This window comes from Orcinus orca, chromosome 17, assembly GCF_937001465.1.
Source record: "Orcinus orca chromosome 17, mOrcOrc1.1, whole genome shotgun sequence".
In the NCBI taxonomy this organism is placed as follows: domain Eukaryota; kingdom Metazoa; phylum Chordata; class Mammalia; order Artiodactyla; family Delphinidae; genus Orcinus; species Orcinus orca.
Genome location: NC_064575.1, coordinates 53,268,129 through 53,292,900, shown reverse-complemented (window position 1 = coordinate 53,292,900; position 24,772 = coordinate 53,268,129). Strand labels below are relative to the sequence as shown.

The 24,772-nt window shown below is 36.6% G+C and overlaps 1 protein-coding gene across 3 annotated transcripts in view; it reads left to right on the top strand.

Annotated features, from left to right (window-relative positions):
* Window positions 1-23,875, top strand: part of RRM2B (ribonucleotide reductase regulatory TP53 inducible subunit M2B) — a 39,736-nt gene extending 15,861 nt beyond the window's left edge. For 2 of the 3 annotated variants that reach the window (XM_004275330.4, XM_033438172.2), the window contains exons 6-9: window positions 1,517-1,650; window positions 12,745-12,849; window positions 14,031-14,144; window positions 17,967-21,874. In XM_004275330.4, the coding sequence (XP_004275378.1) occupies window positions 1,517-1,650; window positions 12,745-12,849; window positions 14,031-14,144; window positions 17,967-18,119 (506 nt within the window). In that variant the 3' untranslated portion in view covers window positions 18,120-21,874. Of the gene's footprint in view, window positions 1-1,516; window positions 1,651-12,744; window positions 12,850-14,030; window positions 14,145-17,966; window positions 21,875-23,732 lie in introns of those variants that run through there. The other variant, XM_033438171.2, reaches the window with a different exon arrangement.
* Window positions 23,876-24,772: the final 897 nt, after the last annotated feature.

The following is a 24,772-nucleotide window of genomic DNA, read 5'->3' as shown; positions in this document are numbered from 1 at the left end:
CTGTGGATCTCCAGGGATCCCTGGACCACACGTCAAGAACCAGTGATGTAGTGTAAGATATGGGCAAGATGTAGTGTATCAGGGAAGAAACATATATGTCTGCATTGCTTTCAGTTCATTTCAAGAATGAGAAAAGCAGTGATTCTCAGTGTGCATAAAATCATCTGGAGAATTTGTGGAAAAATCCTGCCGATTCCTGGTCCTCACCAGAGAGTGATCTGCATTTTATACCCAGCTGATTTTCTCACAAGTGGATTGAGAAGCACATTTTGAGAAACATTGGCTTTAGAGAAAAACAAAGGGAAACGTCAAGGTGTTCAATATGCACTGAAAAGATTAGTGTGGATAGAAAATGATGGACAGGCTCACAGAAAGCATGTCTTTCATGATACTACCAAAGAAGTAACCTAGAAATAGAGAAAATAGAGGAGGGTGGCAGTCATCCTGTGACAATCTGCTTAGTTTTTTTAAAAAGTGAGATATACTGCTTAGTTTTTTAAAATATCTTTAAAGAACTTTAAAACATTAAATATATAGATTCAACCTTAATATACGTAATGAAATTACATTTCAAACATCAAAATAAGTATGAGTTACACAATCTTATTGCATTGCATCATAGAGGTTAGCTGTATCTTAAAAATACATCCTACTTTCCTATCTAAAATCATGAGGCCTTTACAATTCATTATAGCTTTTAGAAGAAATGTTTTGGAACATTTGTAGCTCACATCTATTCTTGAAAATTTGTAAAATTTACCCCTCATAATCCTTTAATCTTCTCCAAAAAGAATAGCCTTCTATAATTATTTCTGTTATGATTTTCATTCTGTAGCATTCATGTGAATGCATAGAATAGTTAAAATGACAATGTTCCTCTTATTCAAAGTTTGTATAAAATTATAGTCTAGTTCCCTTATAGATGAACATTCACATGACATCACATTTATGTCAATTAAAAATGAATCAGTTATACCTATTATCTTATTAATAGCAAGATGAAAATATAGTAATCTATGTTAAATTAACGATAACTCTCCATCCTAAAACAAATAAGTCACTAGTCTAAAGAGCTATTTTTGTTTTCAAAAGGGTCAACAGAGCATAGTGTTCAAACATACATGTATGTACATATTGCATTCACAAACACGTACCTGCAAAAAAAACAAACAAACACGTACCTGCACTCACAGGCATGTGTGGTGCACAGATATATCACCTCTTTTTTTGCGTGTGGAAGGCTCTCCTTTGTCCACATTCCAAGACCTGCAGGAGTCCAGTGTTGGACCTAAGACCTGAAGTTGACATACCTTTCTGCTCTAGTAGGTAGAGGTGGCAAACTTCCTCCTCTGAAGACTTGGCCGCAGCACTAACTTGTTGATTGTGTTTCTTGGCAAAACAGTTGTGATATTATTATTAAAAAATATATGTAAAAGTATATATTATACATATATAAGCTTGAAAATGTCTGCAGTATATGATATTTCAGAAAGTGAGACTATTTTTTGTCTCCCAGGGGAAAGGGTGGTGGCCTTTGCTGCTGTAGAAGGAATTTTCTTCTCGGGATCTTTTGCTGCTATATTCTGGCTAAAGAAAAGAGGACTTATGCCTGGACTTACTTTTTCCAATGAACTCATCAGCAGAGATGAAGTAAGGAATGAAGTATTCTTCTACTTATATTTGTAATCATAGCTGCTGTTCATTTATTTTTCCTTCTGCTGAAAATACTTATGGTGACACAAATATCCTGTTAATTAAAATAAAACAGGAAGTCATTTCTTCCTTGGATTTTAAGAATCTGTGTTTTCTTCCTACCTCTCTTACTGTTCCTCCTCAATCTCTGCCCATCCTTATGTACCAATGTACTCCTGGGTTCCCACTTTGGTCGCTCTCTTTCCCTATACATGACCTCCTGGCTGATCTTATTTATTCCCATGGAATCAGCTGCCACCTAGATGCTCATAACAATTAAAACTTTATCTGTAGCCTGGTTATTCTTTCCTGAGCTCCAAACCCATAAATTCAAGTGCATGATAGACGTTTTCTCCTGGAAGGCTCCACAGATATCTCAAACCTAGTATCAAGCTCATCATCTTTCTCCTGAAATGTGTTCTTCCTGTTTTCTCTGTCTCATTGAGTGCCTCTACCTTCTACCCAGTCATACGAATTTGAAATTTGGGAGTCATTTTAGATTGCTGCTTTTTTTTTTTTTTTTTTTGCTATATCCAGTCAGTCACTAAATCTTGTCTCCCTCTATCTGCAACACTCTTTCCATCTTTTCTACCATTTTTGTTTTCATCTGTTGATTACCTTCTCACAAGTTGCCACTTAAAACTTTCCTACCCCAATTAGATAAAACTGACCACTCTTTGCTCTATGTATTCCTTTGAAACCTGAACTTGTCCCTACCTTAGAGTCCATAACATGTATTGCACTTCTTTTTTTTTTTTAACATCTTTATTGGAGTTTAATTGCTTTACAATGGTGTGTTAGTTTCTGCTTTATAACAAAGTGAATCAGTTATACATATACATATGTTCCCATATCTCTTCCCTCTTGTGTCTCCCTCCCTCCCATCCTCCCTATCCCACCCCTCTAGGTGGTCACAAACCACCTAGCTGATCTCCCTGTGCTATGCGGCTGCTTCCCACTAGCTATCTATTTTACGTTTGGTAGTGTATATATGTCCATGCCACTCTCTCACTTTATCACAGCTTACCCTTCCCCCTCCCCATATCCTCAAGTCCATTTTCTGGTAGGTCTGTGTCTTTATTCCCGTCTTACCCCTAGATTCTTCATGACATTTTTTTTTCTTAGATTCCATATATATGTGTTAGCATACAGTATTTGGTTTTCTCCTTCTGACTTACTTTACTCTGTATGACAGACTGTGGGTCTATCCACCTCACTACAAATAACTCAATTTCGTTTCTTTTTATGGCTGAGTAATATTCCATTGTATATATATGCCACATCTTCTTTATCCATTCATCTGTTGATGGACACTTAGGTTGCTTCCATGTCCTGGCTATTGTAAATAGAGCTGCAATGAACATTTTGGTACATGACTCTTTTTGAATTATGGTTTTCTCAGGGTATATGCCCAGTAGTGGGATTGCTGGGTTATATGGTAATTCTAGTTTTAGTTTTTTAAGGAACTTCCATACTGTTCTCCACAGTGGCTGTATCAATTTACATTCCCACCAACAGTGCAAGAGGGTTCCCTTTTCTCCACACCCTCTCCAGCATTTATTGTTTCTAGATTTTTTGATGATGGCCATTCTGACCGGTGTGCGATGATATCTCATTGTACTTTTGGTTTGCATTTCTCTAATGATTAATGATGTTGAGCATTCTTTCATGTGTTTGTTGGCAATCTGTATATCTTCTTTGGAGAAATGTCTATTTAGGTCTTCTGCCCATTTTTGGATTGGGTTGTTTGATTTCTTGTTATTGAGCTGCATGAGCTGCTTGTAAATTTTGGAGATTAATCCTTTGTCAGTTGCTTCATTTGCAAATATTTTCTCCCATCCTGAGGGTTGTCTTTTCATCTTGTTTATGGTTTCCTTTGCTGTGCAAAAGCTTTAAGTTTCATTAGGTCCCATTTGTTTATTTTTGTTTTTATTTCCATTTCTCTAGGAGGTGGGTCAAAAAGGATCTTGCTGTGATTTATCTGATAGAGTGTTCTGCCTATGTTTTCCTCTAAGAGTTTTATAGTGTCTGGCCTTACATTTAGGTCTTTAATCCATTTTGAGTTTATTTTTGTGTGTGGTGTTAGGGAGTGTTCTAATTTCATTCTTTTACATGTAGCTGTCCAGTTTTCCCAGCACCACTTATTGAAGAGGCTGTCTTCTCTCCACTGTATATTCTTGCCTCCTTTATCAAAGATAAGGTGACCATATGTGCGTGGGTTTATCTCTGGGCTTTCTATCCAGTTCCATTGATCTATATTTCTGTTTTTGTGCCAGTACCATACTGTCTTGATTACTATTGCTTTGTAGTATAGTCTGAAGTCTGGGAGCCTGATTCCTCCAGCTCTGTTTTTCTTTCTCAAGATTGCTTTGGCTATTCGGGATCTTTTGTGTTTCCATACAAATTGGGAAATTTTTTTGTTCTACTTCTGTGAAAAATGCCAGTGGTAGTTTGATAGGGATTGCATTGAATCTGTAGATTGCTTTGCGTAGTAGAGTCATTTTCAGAATGTTGATTCTTCCAATCCAAGAACATGGTATATCTCTCCATCTATTTGTATCATCTTAATTTCTTTCATCAGTGTCTTATAATTTTCTGCATACAGGTCTTTTGTCTCCTTACGTAGGTTTATTCCTAGATATTTTATTCTTTTTGTTGCAATGGTAAATGGGAGTGTTTTCTTAATTTCACTTTCAGATTTTTCATCATTAGTGTATAAGAATGCCAGAGACTTCTGTGCATTAATTTTGTATCCTGCTACTTTATCAAATTCATTGATTAGCTCTAGTAGTTTTCTATTGCACTCTTGTCTCTCTCCTCTACTGGACTCAAGTTCCTTGAGTGCAGAAGCCTTGTCATTTATCTTTGTGTTCTCAGTGTTAGACCAGTATAGCCATTTGGGTCACATTGATTGACTAATCCTGGCTCCTCAGCTTATTTCTAAAGAGACCTTGTCAAGTTACTTAACTTCTCTGAGCCTCAGTTTCTTCAGTTATACACCTTAACAGGCTTTTGTTAAAATGCAATGAAACAATATGTAAAAGTACTTTTTGGGAATCCCCTCATAGTCCAGTGGTTAGGACTCTGTGCTTTCACTGCTAAGGGGGAGCAGGTTCAATCCCTGGTTGGGGAACTAAGATCCTGCAAACTGCATGGCATGGCCAAAAGAAAAAAAAATGCTTTGTATAATTACTTTGTGTTGTTTTGTGTCTTTAAATTTCTAATAATTTTTATTATTAATGTTATATATGATTATTATAGAGAATTAAGAGAATAAAATCATTCAGTCTCAACACGCAGAGATAGCCACCTTCCATATGTTGTATTTCCTTCTGGACAATTTCCTACATTTAAACCTATGTAAATATATACAAACATATTTTTATAATTTGAGATATTCTGCGTTTTTCATATTTTTTTGAGCTAAGATCTTCTTTTTTCACTAAGCAGAATATTATGAACATTATTCTATGACATTAAGCATTTTTCAGAAACAGTTTTGTTAGATTATATATTACATATCCTAATGAGTACATGTATCATTTATTTGGCTATAAGTAGAAATTTAGGTCGTTTCCTGGTTTTTTGTTTGTTTGTTTTGCTATAATGCAAAATGACTATCTTTGTATATAAGCTTTGTCTCAATTTCATACTATTTTCCTAAGGTAGATTCCCTAGAAATAAAACTACTAGAGTATAAGGCATGAACATTTTAAAGGCCATCATACTCACTTGCAGATTTCTTTCCAGAAATCAGATAACAATTTGTAGCCCCGCCTAACAATATATGAACATGTCTTTTCTTACTATACCCTTACCAGATTTACTTGTTAAATATTGGATAAATTTGATAGGAGTAGTTAGTATCTCATTATTAGTTTTAGTTACATTTATCTGATTACTGCTTAGATTGAACATTGTTTTCATAGTGATACTAGTCATTTGTCTTTTTTTCTGTAGTTACCTGTTCTGGTCTTTTGCTTTTATTACCATCGGTATATATTCCCAACGCACAGTAACTGATTGGGCTCTTTCAATAAGTATTTGTTTATTGAGTTTGTTATATTTATCACATGAATATAATATAAAATATGAATTTTGTTATATTTACTGCAAATATTTTCCCAGTTTGTCGTTTGCTTTTTAATTTTGTTTGTTCTTTTTTTTGGGGGGGGGTGAAGTAGAAGAGGATAGCTTTATTTCTCTGCTAGGCAAAGGGGGACACAGTGGGCTCCTGACCTCGAAGAAAACTACATTTCTCTGTTCGAATCTGCCCTTTGGAACTCAGGGAAGGTCATGGAGGCTGGAGTATTGCCTACAAGAAATGGGGGACAAAAGGGCCTCCAAGCCTGGGAGCCCCAAAGGGCCTCAGTTCACTCCACCCTTTTCTTTGATATTCCTCAATCTTGAGGACAGATATTGGACAAGAAAGGGAACAATCATTTTGGATAGAGATGTTAATCATAAACGGAGGAACCCTGTTTTAGGAAGACTTGGTTTTAATCCTTACTTCGGTTTTTATCTTTCCCCAAATCTTTCAGGGAAGTGGGTGATGACTGTTCTGACTACTTCCTGCTCAGATGGGGCATAGTCCTGCCTAATTTTGGGGCAATAGATACCAAATTAAACATATTTGAGTTCCACATCCTGGATCCGAGTCTTATATGATTAAGATCTCAATTCCTTGGTCCGGTTAGAGGTAAGAGTGACGACTGGAACTTTAGTAGACAGAATGGATCTCATTCCCTTAGGAATTCAGGATAGGTCTGAAGGCCAGTTTGGAACTGGTACTTAGGAGAGACTTGTAGCCAGTTGTTTCCAAACTATCCCTTGTATGGTGAAAACCCATCAAGGCAATCCTGAAGACCTGGAAATAGGAAGCTGACCACATATCTAGCCGTTAGAATTATCAAAAAGAATCAGCATGTGAATCTATAGGTAGAAGGTATGAGAAAGGCTAAGAAAACAGAATTTTCATTCCGCTTGTCGGAACAAATACTTAAGTTTCCCGAAGGGTGAGATGTCCACTTCTCGGGAGTCTGCTCGCTGGCTGTAGGCAGGCTTGGCTGGTCAGTCTCTGGTAATCTTACTCTGGTGTGATGTACCCATGGCTTTACTCCATCCCATTTTAGAGAGACGTGAGTAGTAAGAAGAATGTTATAGGATCCCTTCCTAGGATCCCTTCTGTTTCTCTTTAAGCTGCTGCTTAGGTCCTTGCTCTTTCCATACTTTCAGCAGCACCTTGTCTCCTGCTTTGAGGGGATGCAAGAGAGCTTCCAGGTGAGGGGGAGACCTGTGGAACATAAACTCATCCATGCATACAGTTAACAGTTGACCAGTCTGTTGTACATACTGTTTAATTTTTTTCTTCCTGTGTTAGAGATGTTTCTCTTTTTTACTGTTACTACTTTTTCCCTTCTGGCTGGAAAGGCTTCTACTCAACCTTGATCCAGGTGTAATCCTCTTAAATCTTTAGCCAAAATCTCATTGAAGAGGGTGGGGGAATTTTTAAATCCTTGTGGCATCCTTGAGTTTGACATAGCTCAGAAAATCCCAAGTTTACAACAATACAGGAATGAATGTGTCTGAAATCACATCCACAATGGTCATGTAGTTTTATCATAATTACTCCATTTTGACTCTCAAATGCATTCCCCATGTCAATGTTAAAGCAGATGTACAATGCACGTCTGAAAGGTCACAAAACAGGCCACTTTTTACCGCTTTTTAAAGTTAAACCATGTATAGACCAGAGTGACTTCCTCATACCTCAATATGTGCAGATTTTTTTCTTTCATTTCCCCTTTTGATTGCAAGTCTTTCAGTAGAAGACATTGATGATCAAAATATCTGTCCCTTGGTGCCAGGGTGATTCCGCTGTTTGCCCCAGGTGTAGATCATGTCCCTTGGTGCTAGGCCTCCTTTGTATTTACCTAGTCAATCCACATTGGGGGAAAACTGATCAAGTATAGTGAACAAGCAAGCACAGAGGTATGTTAATGAGGACATGCTTTATAGGCTATACATTTTATCATTTATACCCAATTGTCACACAAGCATTGTACATGTGCTTTCAGCAATAGACCTAAAACAAGCAGTGGTACATGATGAGTAATTACACGCTGATACCTTCACTGGGTAGTTTTCCTTTCCTCCTAAACATCAGGGCAAAAGTGTGACTAACACAACAACTTTCATAAATTCAAACTTCAATTAACAGAACTAGAATTTCATATCTATTGAAACATAATCCTTTTCTCTAAAATTACCCCCATTTTCATAACCCAAGAGTCTCCAATTTCTGGAGGGACTAGGCAGAGATAAAAGAATATTTCAGTTTTTCCTACAGAGGTGTAATTTACCCAATTGTTCTAAGTCTTAAGTAGCTTGAGGGGAAGGGCTTCCCTATGTCTGGGAAAACCATAAACATTATTTATCAGCCCACTCGGTAACTAATCCTTTTGCTAACTTTTTATGAAGCCATCAGATTCTCCATTAAGATTTTAAAATTTCTTAACCAGCTCAGCTGTATGATATGAAATTTATCAGAGACCTGTATTTGTCAAAAGGGGTCCTTCACATAAGTCTTCTTGAAGATGAAGTACCTTTGCAAAAGCATCAGAGTACAGCAGCAGAAAGACTTAAAAGGGCTCAGTTAAGCATCTGACTGCAATGTAATTGGTAAAGAAACTTGGTTACAATAACCAGGATTACATTTAACTTGACTGATTACATTTAATTTAACATACCAAATAATCCTAGTTAAATATTTCTCTCTGAGATGCCTCAGGGGCCCTCTGAAGAATCTCAAAGTTAGCTGGAGATCAAAAGAACCTTTAGAAACTGCCAAACAATACTTACTCATTTTATACAAAGTGAAAAGATTTCAAGGGCACATAGGAATCTGGTCTTGCCCTAGCCCACTCCCAACAAAATCCATTTACCCAAATAGATTTAACCCAATCTTTGAAAATCCTGATCATGCACAACTTTAAAAACATGTGCTTTCTTATGGAGAATTATTCCTAAAGAGTTTACCCAAAAGCTCTTATCTCACTTGCATTACTTAACAGTGATGACTCTAAAGACATGTCTATATTAATCAAACCAACAAGCTTAAGCCACCTTCAATAGCAGATATTAATTCAATACTGAATATTTCCCAGATCATGTGGTCCTAAAATTTATCTTGGCCATTTTTCTAGACATTTAGATATAATTTGTAAGTGTTTACTTTTAAGTCAATTAGATAGAGCTCATTTACAAGTTAACTTTTATGTAAAGACTGAACCAGAGATCTGAATTTTTTTGCTTGAGTTTAAAAAGGCCTTCTTTCCCTGCCTTTTTCTTCAGTCTCAGGAACTAGAGATGGTCTAGATAAAATAAGTGTTCTGGCGGGCCCAGGCACAGGGGGAGAGAAATAACAGTTCCTTTTCATGGGGAAATAGCTGAAGATCTTCCAATTTTGTAAAAATACCCTGGGTGGGGTGTTATAAGATGGAACAGAGCTCTGATCACCCATAGCAAGGCTAGTCCAGAAGGGAAAATCCCAACCAACAGTCTGCCACAGGCAAAACCAGACACAATAGGACGGATTCCCTGGTGTTGTCACACGTGAGCCCTGTTAGTGAGCCCTGTTATTCAAAGACGTCTCAACCGGTCAATGTACTGACATGCATACTTACAACAAACATGGTCCCACGAACAAAACATGTACAACTCTTTTCTCAGTCTTCCTTATTTTCCTTTCCCTTCAGAAACAACCAGCTCTAGGCAAAATGACTTTCCTTTCTCTTTGTACCATCAGCTTGTTACCTAGCTGCTCACTTTTATTATGTAACTGCGTGAATGCTTGAACATATGGAATTTCTCCTGTCTTTCTATTCCTATGACAAAACAGCTCTAGCTGGAGAATAGTATAATAATTTAGGCTACCATTCAAAGACCATCTTTCCTCATTTGGGCTTCCCTGGTGGCGCAGTGGTTGGGAGTCCGCCCGCGGATGCAGGGGACACGGGTTCGTGCCCTGGTCCAGGAAGATCACGGAGTGTCTGGGCCCGTGAGCCAGGGCCGCTGCCTGCGCGTCCGGAGCTTAAGCTCTGCTAAGCTCCGCAATGGGAGAGGCCACAACAGTGAAAGGCCCGCGTACCGCAAAAAACAACAACAACGAAAAAAAACAAAGACCATCTTTCCTCATTTTCAAGAATGTACGTTGGCCAAACAGAATTACAATAGAATTTCATTTTTTTCCTAGTTATAGGTTTAGAATTATAGGTCGATGAGTCTGCCAAGATTTTTCCCAGGGGGCTATCAGATGGAGAAAGAGGAGGAGAAGGAGGGGAAGGGGAAGAGGAAGAAGGAGAAGGAGAAAAAAAGAAAACGGAGAGGAAGGAGAGGAGGAAGAAGGAGGAGAAGGCAAAGAAGAAGAAGGAGAAGAAAAAGAAGGAGCACTTCCTATATTTGATTGATAGAACACTCATGAGCGGACTGAAAACAAAACAGAACCCTCGCCAGCAGACGGAAGCCTTATGCCAGAAAAAAACAGACAGCACAAAGCTCAGAGTGGTTGCTTCCAAGTCCTACTTATCCCATGACCTTAGTCTAAGCTGCGCCTTACAGATGGGATTTCTGAAACAGAAAATCCCCAGATGGGAACCAAACGTTCCCCAGATGGAACCAAAAGTTCTTCAGAGGGACAAAATTGAAGGAGCCTGGGAGTGCACTCCCAGGGACTTACCCAGATTCTGGCAGCAGTGTTGCGACATCAGACGCTATCTTTTCTGCTTCCCCAAAACAATTCCTAGGAGTAGGACATCCAGGGCGGTCCAGGCAGGAGGAAGAGAGGAAGAGAGGAAGAGAGGAATGTCCTCAAGGCAAAAAGGGCCTTGGCAGTTGCTAGGGCGGTCCCTCTTCCTCTGTCTATTCCCACCTCAGAGTTCCAGCTGCCAGGATGGCAGACAGGGTTATGACTGGGGGCTCGGCCTCCAGGCAAGCATCCTAGGTGATCTGGCTTCTAGGGACACCCCCCCCACCCGGACCGTCCCCAAGGCAGTCCCTTGGTGATCACCAAAATTGTTACCGAAAGCTTGGCCTCTCTGTATACCCGTGCCAAATCGAATCTCGGGACAGAGTTTTGGGTGAAGTAGAAGAGGATAGCTCTATTACTTTGCCAGGCAAAGGGGGACACAGTGGGCTCCTGCCCTCAAAAATTGTGTGTCCCCTGTTTGTTCTTTTAATGTACAAAACCCTGAAATTCGTGGGATCTACTTTCAGAGATGAGTTAAATAGTCACACATACTTTGGTTTTGGCTTTTGAACATTTAACTCTTTAATGCCATTGAAATTTCTTTAGTACAAGTATGGAATGTAATATAAATAAAGCATAGGATAAGTTAGAATGTAACTTAATTTTATTTCACACACTCTTCGGAAGTTTTTCCAATGCTCTTTAAGTAATCCTTCCTTCTCCATTGACTTGTGATGTCTTCTTTATTATATATTAAGACTTCAAGTATACTAAAATCTGTTTCAGGGCTTTTTCTTTTTCATTAACCTATATGTCAATATCATGCCATAATAAACTATTTTAATTATTGTAGTTTTTTATGTTTTGATAATTAGTAGGCTAAATCTCATAACTTTTATTTTTAAAGTGTTCTTAAAAGATTCCATTTAGTCTTCCAGATTAATTTTTTAACTTAAAAACAACCCCACTAGGATTTTGATTAGAGTCGCTTTAAACCTCAAAATTAATTTTATTCCCTTATTGATTTAACAATTACAAGTGCCTGCCTTTGACTTACTCATCTCTGTAATAGGTAGGTAGCTGTCGGTTCTAATCAACACTACGTTGTCACCTTTCAGCATTTCATTTGAAATTCAGCCTTTGGTAATTTGAAATATCCTCTTGAGTCAAGTGGAGGGGGTATATTTCACTAGTAAATTTTCTAAGATTAGCTATTTAAAGAGGTTTTTTCCTAATGGTTTCTTCTGGGAATGACAATTTAGGTAAATAATCCTTGGAAAACAACCCTTGATTTGAGTCTTATCTTTCAATTGTCTGGGTTTTTGTTGTTTCATTTAGAAAAAGCTAAGCAGCTCTGATTTGTAATCCTCTAAAGTGTGTAGTCCTTCCACCTTCTCCTCCCTTGTTGGCTTACAGATTCATTTCTTTTTCTTTGTAGTTTAGAAATGTTAATTGACTCTGCCTTGTTGTCAGTCTCTAATTGTTAATTTTGTTTAGAACTCCATCATCTTTCTATGCCTCTGACCTTTCTCTTTTTGTTTTTTTTTGAAATTTTCGTCTGTTGTTTTCAGCTTTATACCATCTGTTCTGTGTTTTGAAATCCCGATTATTGTAGGTTGAATCTCCTTGCTCTGTTCTCCAATTATTTAATTTCTATATCATTTCATATATTTGCATAACTATTCTGTTCTCCAATTATTTAATTTCTATATCACTTCATATATTTGCATAACTATTCTGTTCTCAAGGTATTTCACAATTTTACTTTCTTTTGTCGTTGAGTTATCTGCAATGTCATTTCTGCTTTATACAGCTTCAGATGGTATCCTTAATTCTTCAGTTTCCATTTTCATTACACTGAATTTATTTCTATCTTGAGCCATTCTTGTTTAATATAACTTGTGTTTTTGAAATCTGTGAGTTTCACCTGTTCTTTAAATACTTAATTGTTTTTCAATCATTTCTTAATTTTTTAAAAAACACTAAAAATAAACGAATTTGCATTTTGATTCTTCTTTGTTTTCCTTTCCAAAATGCTTTTGGTTGCAGATTTGTTGTTAATTAATTCTTCTTTCATGTTAATGAACTGAGATTTGCTGGCATTGAAAATTTTTCATTATAGGTTATTATAATTGGCATTTTAATAAGGCTTGAAGAAAAGAAGTTCCTGACCCTGTTAATCCTTCTTCTGTCTTCCAGAAGTTCAGTGTTGCATTCCTAACTACTTTATATAATGCCTGATGCATCACTGTGTGAAAATAGCTGATTAAACGTCCTTTGACAGTGATATTTTTCTTCTATTTTAGGGGCTTCACTGTGACTTTGCTTGCCTGATGTTTCAATACTTAGTAAATAAGCCTTCAGAAGAAAGGGTTAGGGAGATCATTGTTAATGCTGTTGAAATTGAGCAGGTAAGCAGGAAAGCTTACATAATTAGTACATCTCTCTTTCTTTGATGTTTGTACCATTATTTCATTAGGTTGACACATGAAATTGCCATTTTGTAGGTCAAAATAGGTATCAGCAATATTATATGGTCAACCTAGCAGTACCAATAGATGATGTATTGCAGTTATTATGTCAACTTATAATTTGGTTTATAAGTCAGTCTTTATTATATATTAAGATCTTATGTATACTATAATTTGTTTCAGGACTATTTTTTTGTCTCATTGATCTGTCAAATTTCATGCCATAACAAACTATTTAAATTATCTTAGCTCTCTAGGTTTTTAGCTGCTAGAGGGCAGTGATGGTTTCTTGTTTTGTATTCTTAAACTAGCAGGGTATCTAGCTTGAAGCATCAAATGTTCACAGAATGAATAAATAAATGAATTAGTGAATAGTAAAGTATGATTTAGGGCATGTAAAGATCTCTAACTAGAAAGACCTGGATGCTTCACTTAGAGTACTTTTATCATTTTAAAGAACTAGTTGAAAAGTAAAATAAGTTTTTAAACTTCTTTTTAATAGTGCATACTTTAACAGCCATAGTTTTCATATTGAGAAGAGAGAAAAGGCATAAATCTTGAATCACTTTTAGAACTAAATCCAAATGGTTAATATGTTTTTTTTTTCTTTATTAAAACTTTACCACTGTGTTTCAATATAATTGGCGTTCAGTTTATCTCCCAATTCCCAGATCCATTTCTATTTCTTTCTCATTTTCTCTATTAATTGAGCTTTCTCTCTTTCCCAGTTCCCTTTCATAGTCATGTTCCCCACAACAATCATCTTAGGTGAATCTTTTTCTGGGTATTTCAGAACAAAGTATCTCCTTTTTTTCTATTGAGAAAGCATAAAAATTCAGGTCCTGTAAGTGCTACTTTAAAAAATGCCGGTAGTGTAATAGTTTCAATTTACTTTGGCTATATGAGAATGTGAAATAATAATGTGAATAGTAACACCCCAAACATTTTTAAGCAAATGAGCGTTGTTTGCCATGTTGAAAGAATTTATCCTAGTGTACTTTCCTTGAACAAGATCAGTGACTTAGAAGATTAATAAAATTAGAACCCTCTTTTTATTTGGAAAACACATACAATTTATTGTTCTTTCTTTCTACTTTATTCTGTTTTTCTTTATATCTCAGGAGTTTTTAACAGAAGCCTTGCCAGTTGGCCTCATCGGAATGAATTGTGTTTTGATGAAACAGTATATTGAATTTGTAGCTGACAGATTGCTTTCAGAACTTGGATTCTCAAAGGTAAGGTGTTTAAAACGTATCACTGCTAGCTAAAATGTTATAGTGAGGTAAGGCCTCTAAAATACGTACTATATTTCACTGAAAGCTTTTGTAACATACTAGTCTATTTTTTTTAATTGTCCACAACAGCCTTGTTTTACATCAACAAATTGATTTTACAAAATCCTTAAATGAAACTTAAATGAAATTCATAACAGAAGTACGTGCTGATAAATCTTAGAACTAATAAGCTCAATAAATTACATTGTAATACATAATTGTAGGTATCTGTTTAACAGGACTATCTTTAAGTAATTGGATTCAATATGCAAATATATGTTTACCCTCAGATAAATCCCCATGTGTCTATGTTATAATTTGTGGGTTAATGCTTTTAAATAGGAAATCATTATTAGGAAGACATTAACTGTCATAATTTGACTCTTTGAACTCAGTTGTCTTTAAGTTATTTCTGTCATTTTGTTTATCAGAGATAATGTACCTGAATTTTCATGTGTGCTTTTCACATGACTTAAGAGGTGGAGGCTGCAGCCAGACTACCTGGGTTTGAATCCTGATTCCACCACTTTCTAGCAATGTGACCTTAGGCAAGTTGCTTAACAACTGTCTCAGTTTCCTCATCTGTAAAGTGAAGATAATAATAATCCTTACTACAGATTATTGTTGATGAGTTGGTATACTTAAAGCACTTAAAATAGTGTCAGACATATAGTAAATGAACACTAAATGGTCATGTTGTATTCATCATAAGTGGAACATTCACAGAAATTTACTATGTACTATAATATGTTAATTAGAAATTATAGGTTTTGATTTCTCAGCATGGAAATGGAAGTTTAAATTAATGAGAAGAATTATGAAATCCATGATGCTGAGGTAATCATTACCTTTCTTGGTAATACATTTATTTTCTGGTAACTACAAAAATACTGTGATGAAAAAGTCAGATGGGGCAAAGATTTTTTGTAATTATAAACTGTAAAATATCACTATTTATATATTTTAGTTGCAAGATCCTCTCTTTTTACTGATCATTAGTGAGAAATAAAGTTTATAATTACATTAATATGATCTCTGAAATTTATAAACTATGTATTAGAAGAAATTTTTTTTTTCCTAAGTTATACAATATGTTTGTTATAGGAAAGTTAATTTGTTTACTTAAACCTTAAAGTGAACTCACTATCCTTTAACCCACCACCATATCCTCACACCCACACATCCACATTCTCCTGCTTATTGGAAAACTACACACCCCTGAGTCTAGTTTTTCCTTTGGGAATTTGCTAACTCTAGATATATAAAACATGCCTCCTAAGAAGAAAATCTGGATGTAGTATAAAACATTATTTTTCCACAGGCCTTCAAAATATCTCAATAAATTTCAAAAAGCAGATTATACTGACCTCTTAGATTTAATGCAATAAAATTAGAAATTAACAATAAAAGATTACCAAAAAGTTCCGTCTTCTTAGAAGTTGAGACTATATTCTTTAAAATGAGAGTAAAAATGAAAATATAAACTAATAGAAAATATAAACTAAATGGCATTAAGATTACTATATATCACAACTTGCAGAATGCAGCCAAACAGATCCTCAGAGGAAAATTTGTAGCCTTGAATGTCTATTAAGAAAGCAAGACAATTTAAAATACATGAACTAAACTTTGAACTCAAAGAACTACAAAAAGAATTATTCTTATAATGCTAGTTTTTGGTAAAATAAGAGATTATTTAAATTAGCAAATGGTTGTCATTTATACAGAATTCTAAATAGAAGCCACATTAATGTTGTTTTCAACTTTTCTTTTAGTTTTGGATTAGTCAATAAATATTTGAGTACTTCTATGTGTCAAAACAAAGCTACTTAATTTAGGTTGGTCTTAGTTACTTTGTCCATGACATGAATGACTTGGATCAGATTTTTTGGAAGATACCCAGTTTTAAAATCCAGTGAATCTATGACTTGTTCTGTGCTCTTTCCACTGTATCCTGCTGTGAGTGATAACTCACCTTTTCACCGCCTCTTAGCAGTATTTCTGACAGGCAATTTCACAGAGTTCCACAGCTCAACCACACCCAGCATATGTACTTTTTTTGGAAAAAAAATACATATAGCTTTTTTAAGATATAAATCACAGAACATGCAGTTCACCTATTAATAAATGTACAATTCAGTGGTTTTAGTATATTTGCAGAGTTGTGCAGCTACCACAACACTTTGAGAATATTTTTATCACCCCACAAAGAGACTCTATACCCATTAGCAATCAGTCATTTCCTTTTCTTTTCTCCATCCCCACCATAGCCCTAGGCATTATTAATTTTTTGTCTCTTTAGATCTGCCTGTTCTATAAATCCCATTTCATATAAATGGAATCATACAATATATGATACATACCATATACTGGTATATGGTATATACAAAGCCAGTATAATGTTTTCAGATTTCATTCATGTTACCATGTATCAGTGCTTTATTCTTTATTATGGCCAAATAATATTCCATTGTATGATTATACCAAATTTTATTTATCCATTTATCGGTCGATGGAGATTTGGATGGTTTGCTTTTTTGGCTATTATGAATAATACTGCTATGAGCATTCATGTATAAGTTTTTGTGTGAACATATGTCTTCATTTACCTTGGATATATAACTAGAAGTGAAATTGCTGGGTCATATAGTAACTCTGTTTTTAATCATTAGAGGAACTACCATACTCTTTTCCAAAGCCACTGCATCATTTTACATTAACACCAGCAGTATATGAGGGTTCCAGTTTCTCCACATCCTCACTAACACTTATTATCTTTTTTCATTCCAGTTTTATTGAGATATAATTGACATACAGCACTGTATAAGTTCAAGGTGTACAGCATAATGATTTGACTTACATACATCATGAAATGATGACCACAATAAGTTGTCTTTTTTATTACAGCCATCCTAGTAGGTGTGAAATGGTATCTCATTGTAGTCTTGGTTTGCATTTCCCTAATGGATAATGATTTTGAGCATCTTTTCATGTGCTTATTGGCCCTTGTATATCTTTTTTTAGAGAAACGTTTGTCCATTCAGATCCTTTGCCCATTTTTAATTGGGTTATTTGAATATATTCTTATCTGTGGTATTCCTAATTCCTGCTGGAATATTCCTAATTTAAAAAAATCCTCTTTTATTGTTTTTCATGGATCACGGAAATATCTCCATTTCCATCAAGCTTTATCTCCAGGCCTGCCTCTTGAATTCAGAAGCAGTAAAAAAGTTTTGTCAACTTATGTGCCACTTTTTGTTTGGGGTTACTATGGACAGCATTTAATCTGTCTTCCCCAATCATGGTCCCTTAACATCAATTTGATGATTATATGTTCTCTTATGAACTAAGAAACATATTTATGTCCACAGTACATTGTTGGTAATTTAATATTTTGTAGTATCATGTAGATGTGACTATCTAATGGTAATACCTGTGAAAAATGCCTATAATACCTATGGTGTTTTAGATTTCTCAAGCTGTGAAGACATTTTAGTCATTTTAGTTTGGCATTAAATCTTTCATTTCCATTTTAAAATAGTCTTTTTTTTTCTTTCTGCTTCTTTGAATACCAGAGATGCTCGTATAGTTTCTTTAAGAGGTTAATAGGTGATCTTAGTCATCTTAAAATGTATCAGCCTTGAGTGCTTCCAGGACCCTAGGGAATAGTGTGATCTTAAGGTGACTAGACAGGTGTTGGGAGACCTGAGTTATCTATTGTTCTTCTGGTGGGATATAATTTGGCTTCTTCAGAATGTCTAACAATATTTCTTTTCTTTTCAGGTTTTTCAAGCAGAAAATCCCTTTGATTTTATGGAAAACATTTCTTTAGAGGGGAAAACAAATTTCTTTGAGAAACGAGTTTCAGAGTATCAGCGTTTTGCAGTTATGGCAGAAACTACAGATAATGTCTTCACCTTAGATGCAGATTTTTAAAACCCTCCCCATACATATCTAAACTTATCATTGGTAAATAGCAGTCTATTTTTCTCTGCTTAAAAAAAAAAAAAAAACCTAAAACATCTTCTTTAGGGCACAGGAGTTTGCTCAAAAGGAAATCCAAATATCAATCAAGTTGCATTTATAGAAATATGCTTTAATCTTCCTGTTTAACAGTCAGAGTATGACCTCTAAATGCTTTTGTTCATCACTAAAATAAAAGATGGCATTATATTTGTTAAGAGCATGGCGTGGGGGGTCAGATAAGAGTTTGAGATTCTGTCCTACTTTGTGTGACCCTTGGTAAATCAGTTAATCTCTCTAAACCTCAGTGTACTTATCTTTAAAAGGAATGTAATAGTAGGTCCTAAATTCATAAAGTGTGTATGAGGATTAAGATGCAAAATAAGTTCTTAGCCAATACTGCTGTTGCAGCCTCCTCCTCCTTCCATCTCCCCCTCCTATTATTATTATTGTTGTTGTTAGTAACAGTATTAATTGCAGTGATGTGATAAAATACTCCCATCTCCTCAAAGTAATTGTGATTCTAGGTCCTAAGATCTAGACTTAGATCTTTGTATTTTTAATGTTTTAGGAAGAACATAAAGATTTCCTTAAAAAGATTATAATTTTCATTAACATGAGAATAACTTCTTTGAATTTCTCAGTGTGTAGTTAAGGAAATTTAGTTCTAAGTTGCTTTGGGCAGGATACTTATGGAGTGGAATCTAGGAGGTTATCATGCTAGTTGACCTTGTAAGCAAAATGATTCTGCTCCTTCAGAAATTAAAAGGGTAATTTTAGCCAGACATAGCCCTGGAATGTTTAAAACCAGGGTGAATTAGCTAGAATAGCATTTCCCAAAGAGTATTGTAGAAGCTGTTAGCCCCTCTAGATATTTTGTGGGTTGGTGGGGAGAGATTCTGTGGTCAAATGACTTTGGGAAATATTGTACACTCCATTCCCCTTTAGAATGTATAGTCAGTACATCAAAGACTGAGAAATTCTGCAGTACATAAACTGATTTGCCCCTGCATATTGCAAACCTACTTAACAAAGATCTGTTTTTCACCTGTTAACATCTCACCTAACTATTGTTCTTCAGAACATAGGTTGGAAAAAGCTGGCCTAGATAACCGTTCTATACATGGAGGAAGGGCCTGTGGACTAAGCAAGGGAGAACCTGGTAGGGATTATTGAACCATTTCAACTTTGTGCCAAGCTGAGGAATGTACCTGTGATTGACCTCAGCTATATTTCTTATACTCCCACAACTCTTATATGCTGTTATGAGACTTAATTCTTTTATGGAACGATGCCTGCTGCATGACAGCAGATGGTTAGGGAGACTGAGGAAAGGCCAGCATCTGAGAAGTCTGCTCCCTCTATCATAGGGAACTGTCAAGAGGTAGCCTGAACCCAAGCAAGCAGTGGGTTCCCCACTCACAGCAAATCATTTTATACAATTCTGGTTAATAAGGTTTAGAAATTTTCTCTTTGCATAAATTTTTGCTCCATTCATTCCACAACTATCTAATGGATTAAAACTGGGAGTTTTCAAGTGGATGCAAAAGGAACAGGCCATAACTTTATCTGTTAGAGAGGATATCAGAAACTTGAGCTATTTTGGCCTATAATAATACCATTTATCTGTTCAAGGCTTCATAGTTTGCCGAGTGTTTTTGCATCACCTCATTTGATCTCACAACAGCCTTATGAGCTTGACAAAGCAGGTAGTATTGAAATTTTTTTTTTTTGCGGTACGTGGGCTTCTCACTGTTGTGGCCTCTCCCACTGCAGAGCACAGGCTCCGGACGCACAGGCTCAGCGGCCATGGCTCACGGGCCCAGCCGCTCCACGGCATGTGGGATCTTCCCGGACCGGGGCACGAACCCGCGTCCCCTGCATCGGCAGGCGGACTCTCAACCACTGCGCCACCAGGGAAGCCCAGGATTGAAATTTATAGATGGAGAGAATGAGGCTCAGCAAAGTTCAATGACTTGGCCAAGATCTGCTCATACTCACTGTCCCTACAATATATTTTTTTTTCTTAGAAGTTGTCTTATTTCTGATATTTAGTCCTTTGCCATCCATCTTCACTTCGTTTTCCCTATTTTTCCATTAAACTATCACATACTTTAATTAAGGTACCATATACATTCATTAAAGTATCATAGTATCATAAACATTTTAACTATATTCAGGAAATATGTTCAAAGACATTCATCTACTGCCATACAAAAACTTACATTTAAAATTGATAACATATCGGTAGTGACATCAGAATGCAAGAAAAAAAGTTTTATATTGCATATTCCCTTTGTTTTGAATCCAAATCTTTCTCAGAGGTGATTACAGGTGCCTTAACATGAAGCTTATTTATCGTAGCAATAAACCTAACTGTACTGAGATGACATTTTAATACTGAAATACTGGATTTTTAATACACTGGTTTATTATATTCAGTATTCTATCCCCTTTTCCTGGCTTCCAGGTTTCATATTTATTTATTATGTTTAGTGTTTTGGTTCTTAGTTCTTAGGGAATCAAGAAGTTGTGGAATCTCTTTTTAATATTATCTGACAGGCAAAGAAAAAAATTCAGAGTATGTTTATAACTTTTGTTTTAACAGCACATGTATTTAAATCATTGCTATAGTAAAGTTGGTTATTTAAGAATGTAAAAACTAGTTGTTTGATGACAAATTGCATTTATTAAAAATATTTCCTTGTAGCCATGTAGAATCATGACTTGGAAGGACTCAGGAAGACTGATCCAGTGCTTTCAGACAGGGCTGTTTTGCTGTTCAGTTACATACAATAATAAACAATTATTCTTACAGTTTAAGCTTACCTCAGTCATGTCTTTATATACGAAATTTTTCCCGTTCTCTCATTTTGGAACATTCAAAATTTTCAGCTCCTTTTGCCACTTTGGTTTTCATTTGTTAATGGAAAACGTAATTATAGAGAAAACACAACAACTTGTATATTTAAAAAATAAATTATTTCATATTCATAAATTTGCATTTTACATTTAAATATGCAAACGTCATACCACAGAATTCCCAAATTGCATTTGTGCAGATTAAGCTAAGGGCTGAATGTCACTAACTGATTTTCGGTGATAAAGAGAGCTGCTGCTGCTATAAGAATGCCAGTTGAATCCTGTAACCAGCTATTATGTTTTTGAACTAAGTTGAGTGAACTGGTAGCCAACTCAGGAACTCTTCCTCAGCAGAAATCTGCATGCGTAGCACAGAAGTGAAATCTGTATATCTTTGTTTTTCCCACCCTTCAAATGGTCTGCTCCTGTTTAGACAGCAACAGGTTTGAAGGAAAATCTGATATTTCTGAGGCATTAGGACAAAAGAATTTAAGCCTTTAAATTTGGGGCTTAATTCTGTTAAAGAAAATACAGGTGAAAATGAAAGGCTGAAGAATTTTTTTTGTACAGGTAAAAGCATAACAATTCAGTCTTTTTCTAAGTTTCCAGGAACCTTAACTTACGTATCTGTTTTACAACCGTGTTTTGATTTTTCCAAATGTCTGGTCATTTAGCAAAGCTAGTATCTACTGTTTACATAGAAAGGTTTATTAGGTGTGGTGTACTTAAATATTTTTAATATATTTTACATTATGGTCAATCCAGCCAATCCTGCATATATAGAATTTGTTTTTTTCCCCAAAGAAATGAGTTGTTCTGTTATTTTATTAGTTTAGTACATTAGAATAAACTGTATCATAGCTACATCATTTTGTGTATGTCATTTTTGAGTAAGAATGTTTCTTTGTAAGTGCAGGGGCTATCCTAGTAAAGGAATGTATATATTTTCTATTTGAGTATACAGATAAATACATATTGGTATTACTATGTTTAACTATTCCTCCTACCACTCTTCTTTGACCTAAGTGGGAACCCCCGCAGCTCTCTCTCATCTACTTTCTCCCAATCCGTGAGCCTGCCTTTCTTTGTGTCTCTTTGTATCCAGCTGAGATTCTACAATCTATTCTATTACTAGACGTAACATTCTCTATCAATACCCTGAACTTTGTTTTTCATCTGCATTTCTACCTTACATAGAAAATTCAAAGAAATTCCTCCACCCTGTTATGAAGCCACAATCCAGTTTTTCCATGTTTGCACCCCACCAGCCAAATACTGCTAGAGAAAAAGTCATGTAAGACAAATTGGATCTACTATACATTCATGATTACCTACTGTCTTAGTCCATTTGGGCTGCTATAAAAAACTACCGTAGAGAGGGTAGCTTAAACAAGACATTTATTTCTCACAGGTCTTAAGGCTAGGAAGTCTGAGGTCAAGGTGCTGACAGATTCAGTGTCTGGTGAACCTTGCTTCCTGGTTTATAGACAGCTGTCTACTGGCTGTGTCCTCACATGGAGGGAGTGGTAACGGAGCTCACTGAGGGCTCTTTTACAAGGGCACTAATCCCATTCATGAGGGCTCTGCCCTTATGACCCAATCACCTCCCAAAGGCCCCACCCCAAATATCATCATATTGGGGAATTAGGTTTCAACATGAATTTTGGTGGGACACAAACATTTAGGTTTATAGCACCTCCATCAGCATTGTCTGACAATCATACTACAGTTTCCTGGTAAACTTGTTCTCCATTCTCCTCAATTGCTTTTTCACGCTGTTTCCTCTGTCTGCTCCTACCCTGACTCCCCAAAGAGGAACCTATATCATCTCTTTTTTCTCTTTGGACTATGGGCACAACAGAGAGATTCTCAGAGTCAGCAGAAAATTTTGACAATTTAGGAGTTCTAAATCTAGAACCTAAGAGCTTGGCAGTAGAATCCAAGATACCAATTTCTATGCATGATTTCTGTTCTGTGCAGTCATTACAATCAGAGTGATTAAGGAGAATATCTGTTTTGCCCTCCCTTCTGGGAATAACAGCCACTTGATTCTGGGAGCTGTTGCTCCCACTCCCAGCCCTGGTTCTTGCAGGGCTGCCAATGCTACTTCATCTGCACAATGTGTACTTCATATGTTTGGGCACAAGTGTGAGGCATGTGATCCAGGCGGGGCCGGGTCCTTACCTAAGATTTTCTAATTGAAACAAAAGGAAAAGGATCACTTTTATTCTAACAACAAAACTAGAGAAAGTGTCCTACCTCTAACTCCCCCTGAGGTCCAATCTTATCCCAATTCTTTGTAACCTTTCATTGTCAAGGTAATAAATGCCTACGTTTTGCCTAAGATAGTTCAAGTTAAGTTTCTTGATTGGCAACCAAAAAGACCCTAAAAGCAGAAATTGGTTCCTGGAAACAAAACAAAAACAAAGTGATTGGCAAGAACCAGGGTGTTCATGTGTGCATCAGTCCAGGAGCTGAGAGCCTGGAGTTTGCACCTTGAGCCCAGGGATTGCACCTTGGGTGGACCCTGAGAGCCGGGTGTTTGAATCTTCAGTGAAAGTGAAGTACTGTCTGGAGGACAAGGTGAAGAGTAGGGGAGGGAGGTAGAGTTGAGTTGTGAATCTCAGAAGAGCAGGGTTTTTACAGAAGAATGTAGTGTCCATGGTCTGCACACTCATCCTGCAATAAAAAAACAGCTGTCCTTGTTTTACGTGGCCTTTTCAGGTGACTTGTGCATCTGGGCTTTCTGCAACCGTACGCCACGTCTCACAACCACATCTGCGCTCTGTTCGTTTCTCCAAGTTGGCGTGTTTACACATCATAGGGAAAGAGAGCATCGCCAGTTTGTGTGAGTAATGGTCAAAGAGAATGTTCTTGATATTGTCTCACCAGTAACAATAGTGTCCAAGTTCTAAGAGGAAAAATGTGTGCTTCACTGTATCTTGAACATTTAATTCTCAACAAAATAATATTTTGTACATACCTTAGCATTTATAAGGTGATTTTTGCAATCATATTATTCCAATCATTTCATTGGTTCCCTAATTTTATGAGGAACTACTGTGTCATAATAATAGTTTATAAGGGATCTGAGGCTTAGACAAGTTAAGTTACTTGCCCAAGCCCATGCAACGAGTAAAAGTTAGAGGCAGGACTCCAACCCAGCTGTCATGGCTTTAAATCCCATCATTTTTTCACTGAGTGTACCCAAATTTCTATTCCTACTACTACTGGAAGCCTTTGGCTTCCTGCGGGTGGTACCTGCTCCGGAAGATCCTGGAAATGTTTTGCCTGAGGTTGCATTTCCTGACTTCCTCGTGGTGGAGCCCTTGAGCCACTGGTTTCTAAGCCCAGAGGCTGCTCCTTTGCTCTGGAGCTAAGGAGTTAGATTTTGAAGAAAGACGACTGTTTCCAGTCCAGCTTGGGCTGCTTGGTCAGAGCGAGGCCTCTGGAAACATAGAAGGAATTCACGCTCAGCACTGGCCCTTTAGAAGGGCAAACTCCCAGCAAAAGCCCACAGGGAACGTGCCCCCTGGCTGGCTGTATAGAGATGAAAGTCTAGATGACAGTGCCACAAAGGAAGCCCTGCATTTTAGCACCAACTGAAGGAGGAAGATCCTCTTTCCATAAACGATGCCAAGCAGTTATGAAACAACTGACAAACCACACACCCTTGTGAGGCATCAAAGCCTCGGACTAGTCACAGAGTCCCTTTGGCTTCTCCATGAGTTGGAGGGAGGGTGTGGTAGAGAGGAGAGGGGATG